The 6,000-nt window shown below is 57.2% G+C and overlaps 1 protein-coding gene across 1 annotated transcript; it reads left to right on the top strand.

Moving 5' to 3' along the window:
* Nucleotides 1–694: 694 nt before the first annotated feature.
* LOC120693326 lies at nt 695–1,847 on the top strand. The gene has a single exon (XM_039976743.1). It carries the CDS (start codon nt 800–802, stop codon nt 1,661–1,663), a length of 864 nt encoding a protein of 287 aa, XP_039832677.1. The 5' UTR covers nt 695–799; the 3' UTR covers nt 1,664–1,847.
* Nucleotides 1,848–6,000: the final 4,153 nt, after the last annotated feature.

The following is a 6,000-nucleotide window of genomic DNA, read 5'->3' as shown; positions in this document are numbered from 1 at the left end:
CTCCATAAAAGCTATAAACACAAATAACTTTATAAAGGACCTTACATAAAATCATAATTACACTTATAACCTTTCATAATTACAAAAAGACCCTTTTCACTTAAATCGAGCACACAAAGTATAGCAAACCTACACAATTACTGTGCAGGCACCTAATTAAAATACTGTGTAAACACCCGGGGTGTTACAGCCGCCGCGCGCTCTGCCGTGCTGGCTGCCACACGCTCCGCCCACGGCCGAAGCAGGGGAGGGCCGCGCCCGCTCGGCCTGCTCGCCCGCCCACGGAGCTCGCCCGTCCGGGGCGGGATGCGGGGTAGTGAGGTGGCGGGGGATGCAGGGGTGTGGGCGCGCGGGGGATGCTGGGGAGAATTCGCGCCGACGGAGGGGAGCCAGGGGAGGGGGGCGCCGGCGGAGGGGAGCCAGCGGAGGGGATGCAGGAAGAAGAAGCACCGAAGGTTGAAGAAGAAGCTGATGTGTGGGCCCCATACGTCAGTGAGTGTTGGGAGAGAAGCAACATGTGTATTTTGGGCCATACAAAAATACGGGGTCTGCAAGTGGCATCAAAGACGTATAAAATGGCACGATTCAAAGAAACGAAAAATTGTAATGGCAGATTTCAAAATAGGTGAATTGTAATGGCATATCTCAGAAGTTAGCAAATTGTAATGGCATGGATAAAAAAACAAAAAAAAACCCAAAACCTTCCTCAAATCCAACCGCCCGCCCAAACCCACCGCCGTCTCGGGGGGTCTCGCCCTCCCGTCCCCAATCGCGAAACCCTCTCCGCCGCTCGCCGGCGATGGAGGCGCCGGACGAGGAGGCTGGATTGGGGTTACCCGAGGGCGAGCGGCTGCTGGAGGTGACCCTCATCTCCGCCCAGGGGCTCAAGCCCCCCTCCGGCCTGCGGCGGCGGCTGCAGGCGTATGCTGTGGCCTGGGTGGACGCCGGGCACAAGCTCCAGACCCGGCCCGACACGGCGGGCGGGCTCGACCCGGCGTGGCACGCGCGGCTCCTCTTCCGCGTGCGCGAGGCCTCGCTCGCCGAGGACTCCCGCGCCGCTGTCTCCGTCGAGATCTACGCGGCCGCCGCGGGCTCCTGGCACCTCGGCGGGGACTCGCTCGTGGGCTCCGCGCGATTCCTGCTCGGCGACCACCGCCTCCTATCCCGCCCCGTCGGCTCCCCCTCCATGTTCGCGGTCGGCGTGCGCCGCCCCTCCGGCAGGGTCCACGGCCTCCTCAACGTGGCCGCGAGCCTCGTCGCGGTCCCGCCGTCCCCGGCCGCCTGCCACGCCCTCCACCTCTCGCCTGCCGTCTCTCTCAGCGGCCTCTCCGTGGCGCCCAACCCGAGCCGCGTGCTCCGCGTCCTCAACCGTGCGCACCCCATACCTCCACCGTCCCCGAAGCTGCTTACGCCCAAGAAGCAGCAGATGGTGGTCAAGCCGAACAACAAGGTCGCGGACGATGGCAGCGATGAGGAGGGGAGCGAGGAAGAGGCGAGGGGGATGGGCGGGGTGATGTTCTGCGGACCTTGCGTCTTACCGTATCCAAGAAAGATACACACAAGCCCCTCAGACGAGAACCTGCAGGCCTTCGCTCGCATCTTCTCTGGCGGTCTCAGGCATTGCCGAACGGAGCCCTCATTGCCAAGCAGCCCGTGCAAGTAAGCTCCATTCTTTGAGTTGATTCCTTGTGAAGGGGGTCTGTTTCCTGTTGTGGGCAATTAGCTTATTGACGATGAAGATATAGTGCTGAGTTGTATCATAGCATCTCTTGTTATCACTGAGTATATGTTACATCAGATTGTTTGGATTTAATGGAAGTGTAGAGTGTTAGAGCTGCATAGACCAACCTTGAAATTCTTTGTTGGCCTCGTCTGTGATGTTGAAAGTGTCAAAGCGCATTGCGCGGTCTGCAATGCAAACCTTACACATAATGGTTCAAAGAAACAACAAAACGCCACAAAAGAAAGATAGAATTCATGGGTATTTGCTCCATTTGATCAAGAATGCATTCAGGTCATTTTACCTTCAAAATCATCTGAATTACATGGTCCATGATATACAACTTGTTCATTCAAAATATTAAGTACTTCCTCAGTTCTTGTTGGCATATACTGATTGTAGAGTTTACAGCACCATTGAATGAAATTTGAGTTGCCATAGCCATTCGTGCTCTGGCACGGTCGCGGAAAAAAAAAACCATTTGTGTTGCCACCTTCAAGAGCCAAACTGAGCTCACATTTAGTTAGTTTATCTCCATCTGTCGAGGAATTTTGCATAAAGTCATGCATATCTCACTGTACATGTCAGCCAAGGGGTCTAAACATGTTTGTATACCTGGACGCACACAATAAAACATAAATGGACCTAGCATAGTTTACCAGCAGAGAAATTATACTACAACAACAACAAGTAGCCTTTGTCAGCAGAGAAATTATACTTTTGTATTTAGATTCGCACAATCAGAAGTCATGAAAGAAAATAACAGAAGTGCCTTAGGTATTAATTATCTTTGTCGTAAAGTGCAAGCTACCAATGTGATTGACAGAATGAAATTCCATTCTTCTAGTGTAAGACAATTTTCAGCTGAGATAATCTTAAATTGACTGGAGGACTGCAATTGAACATGGATTTTTTTAGTGGGAAATTGAGAAAATCATTTCTCTTGTATGAGATGATGTTGCTTAATATGTAAGGCAATGGGCTAAAATAAATTATGGCATCATATAACTTATCAGTAAAGGTAATTTTCGGTGATGTATCAGGCAAAGGAAGAAATACAAACTGTTGTTTGCAGCTGAGACATATTTCAGTTTACAGTCTATGCTCTGTGATCATTCCTTTTTGGTTTACCTTTTTTAGGGAGCCTTTTTGGTTTACTCAGAAAGGGGTAGAATAACCTCTGCAGTTCAGCATGGCAACTCTTTTTTGGTTGCTTATTCCCAGTAAGGAACACAAAAGGAAACTTGAGAAGATGCAAAACATCAAGGGGGTCTAAATCACATGTTTGGTTAAGAAGACGAGATGAGGCTGCAACCGATTGTATGTAGTTTCTCAATGGAAGTTTAGGGCCCTATGCTACAATTTAAACCAGAGGTTGCGTGAGAAACCAACTGTAAATATCAAGTTTGCTTTCTTCACTCATACATTGAGAAGAATTCAGTGTTTCAAAAAAGCAATGCTGGATGAAGTGAACGAGAAGCCGCTGACCGACATTCCAGCGCTGAGCGCGCGCTCTCAATTCCTGACGGCGCTGCATCCTGAGCTCCCCAGCCCAATCCTCTCCCGGGGAAGCCACCAACCATGGGAGAATGAGATGGCTCCTGTGCTCGCCCCTCGCGAGCCCAGGGGCGACGGCGGGCGCGCCCCCCGCGCTCTCGCAGCCACCGCCGCCATCGACCATCCCCAAACCTCCAGCCCCTCCACCTCCAACCCCGGCACCTCACCTCACCTGCGCCTGCGACGCCCCGCCTGAAGACTGCAGCCGCGCCGCCCGCCGGCCGCCGGGACAGTGCGCTCTGCCGGCCGGGGCACCTGGAGTAGAACCGGCTGCTCGCCGACTTCCACACCGCTGCCACTCCAGGTTCTGTCCTCCCACTCCACCACTCTCTCCCAGCGGCCATCTGGATCACCCCCCCCCCCCCCTCACGCTCCCCCCGCTTCAACCAAGCTTTTGTCACCAACATGCTAACGTTCCTACTAACGGCACCTCCCAAAAAGATTAAAGCTTTTTGGGTTAAGGATTACGTTTTTAGGTTCCTGGTTGCGAATCAGAATGTGGCTAATGCGATCGTTGTCCGCGGTCATTTGTATTTTGGGGGCAACCTCTTTCTCCTCCATTCCCTGGAAGCTTCCGCCATTGCTGCTGCTTCGTCGTTCCCGGGGGTTGAAGATGCGGCCTTTACTCCCGACCTACCGGCCACTGTGCGACGTCAACCGCGCGCTGTCAACGGGGGCGTTGGGCTCAAGGCTCGGGCACGCATTCAGTCGACAAGACGGCCATATCCTCCGGATACGCCTGCCATATCGCGCCCCTGCTGCGGCAACCCTGCCCCCACTCCTTCCCCTTCCAGCTCTTGACACATCGGCCGGTGCCGCGCCCGCTGCCCTTGCCCAGCCAGCAGGCGCCTTCATTTGCCATACCTCCGCGCCCGCGCCCGCCGCCCCCGCACAGCAACCTACAGCGCCCGCGCCATACCTCTGCGCTGCTAAAACCCCACCAGCCCCCCCCCCCCCAAGAGCTGCTCCCCCACGCAACCCTACCCCCCTCTCAGGTGCCGGGTGCTTTCGGTGCCTGGCCTCTGATCATCACGTTCGCGACTGCCGGGACCCTATCTGTCGGTACCTCTGGACTAGGGTACCCCCTCTTGCTGTGTCTAGGCGAGAGCCTCGTAGTTATCCTTGACTACGCGCTGACGGCCTGAGCAGCCGGACCCCCGCGGTCCGAAGCCCTTCTCACCCGGTCAGCGGCCCCAGACCCATTCCTTGCTAGGGAAGGGTCCGGTGACGCCGCGTGTCCCGGAGAAGGGAGCGCTCAGCCAAAACAGCTGGGGGCCCCGGACCTCCCACGGGGTCCCGGACCCCCATATACTATCCGGACCCCTCAGCGGGGAGGGAACAGACACCCCGCCTGGGGCAGGTCCGGAGCCGCCACGTGTCCGCAGGCGCAGGCACGCGCGCGGCCGCGAAGTTTCCTCGGGAAGACTCGCCCACCTACCGCATTCAATACGGGAGACGTGAGTGCGCTCTGCACAGCAGAACCCGAGGCGACTTTTGCCAGGATGCACTGTTGATCGCGCGTTACCAAGGCACACAATGCAGCCGCTGGCGCCGCCCATGCCACGCATGTCAGTCTGCTACGCCAGTTGGACACGACGGCTCGCCTTCGCCCATCATGACGCCTACGCGGTAGACCCAACAGTCTACGCCGCAACCTACACTACCTCAACGGGCGCCTCGCCGACGGGACAGGTGAATCCACTCCTCGGTCAGAGAGTCCACAGGGCGATGAAGCGTATCCGGGGAGAGATTCTCAACCACTGTAGCACCATTAATGCCTTTTGTGCAGTATACTATACAGTCGCGTTGGACCCACCTGTCGGGGTCTCAACGCATGTGTACGTGTCCCCTTGGGCTATAAAGGGAGACGCCCGTTAGAGAAACGGGGGCCGAAGAAGTCCCGGCAGAGGCCAGTACCCAGCCTGGGCAGAGGATAGATTCATTCATATGCAAGAGCAATACAACTCACAGTGGATGTAGGGTATTACGCTCCGGCGGCCCGAACCACTCTAAATCCTCGAGTGTTCTTGTGTTCTTGATCCCTAGGTAGACCTGCCGAATTGCATAGCGCTTCCCCGAGTACTCACCCTCTGGGATTAGGCGGGTGCACTACGCCACCCGGATGTGGGTCTCCACAAACCACAACACTGTCCGTTGCCGGCGGTGTCGCGGGGTTGGCCACCGACACACCGGTGCACCATGGTCCTGGAGCACGACCTCACCCCCTGGCCTCGCCACCCCACCATCCCGACGATGGCGAGCCGCATGCCGGTCCACCCGGTCCCCTTCACCCCACACCGCCACGCCACCCCCCACTCCAGCTCAAACCCCTGCGTTCGCCTCTACAGCCTTCGCTCCAATCAACATGATCCCCTCCTCAAGCTCGAGCCCCCCCCCCCCGGAGTGCTGTTTCCCCCGACATGCGGGACGTTCGCTGCGTTGGGGATGGCCCTGACCGCCCGGCCCCGCCACCCCCTGTGGCGCGACGCGCCTCGCCACGCGCCTCCAGGGACGCCCCGCGTGCCGCTGCCCCCTGCCCCCGTTCGACCTGGCATCGGCCGGTGGACTGAGCTGGGACACCGCCCCGGACGACGCCGCGCAGGGCGTGGGCGAGTCGGACACTAGTTCTGAGGAGGAGGAGGTGGAGAGCGACGACGTCCCCGACGCCCCCGACCCCAACCAACCGCTCGAGTTCCTCCAGGTCTGGGTGCCTCAAGGCGATT

Source organism: Panicum virgatum, chromosome 9N (genome assembly GCF_016808335.1).
Source record: "Panicum virgatum strain AP13 chromosome 9N, P.virgatum_v5, whole genome shotgun sequence".
Classification (NCBI taxonomy): domain Eukaryota; kingdom Viridiplantae; phylum Streptophyta; class Magnoliopsida; order Poales; family Poaceae; genus Panicum; species Panicum virgatum.
The sequence above is the reverse complement of the archived record's forward strand: the minus strand, read 5'-3'. Positions and strand labels throughout refer to the sequence as shown.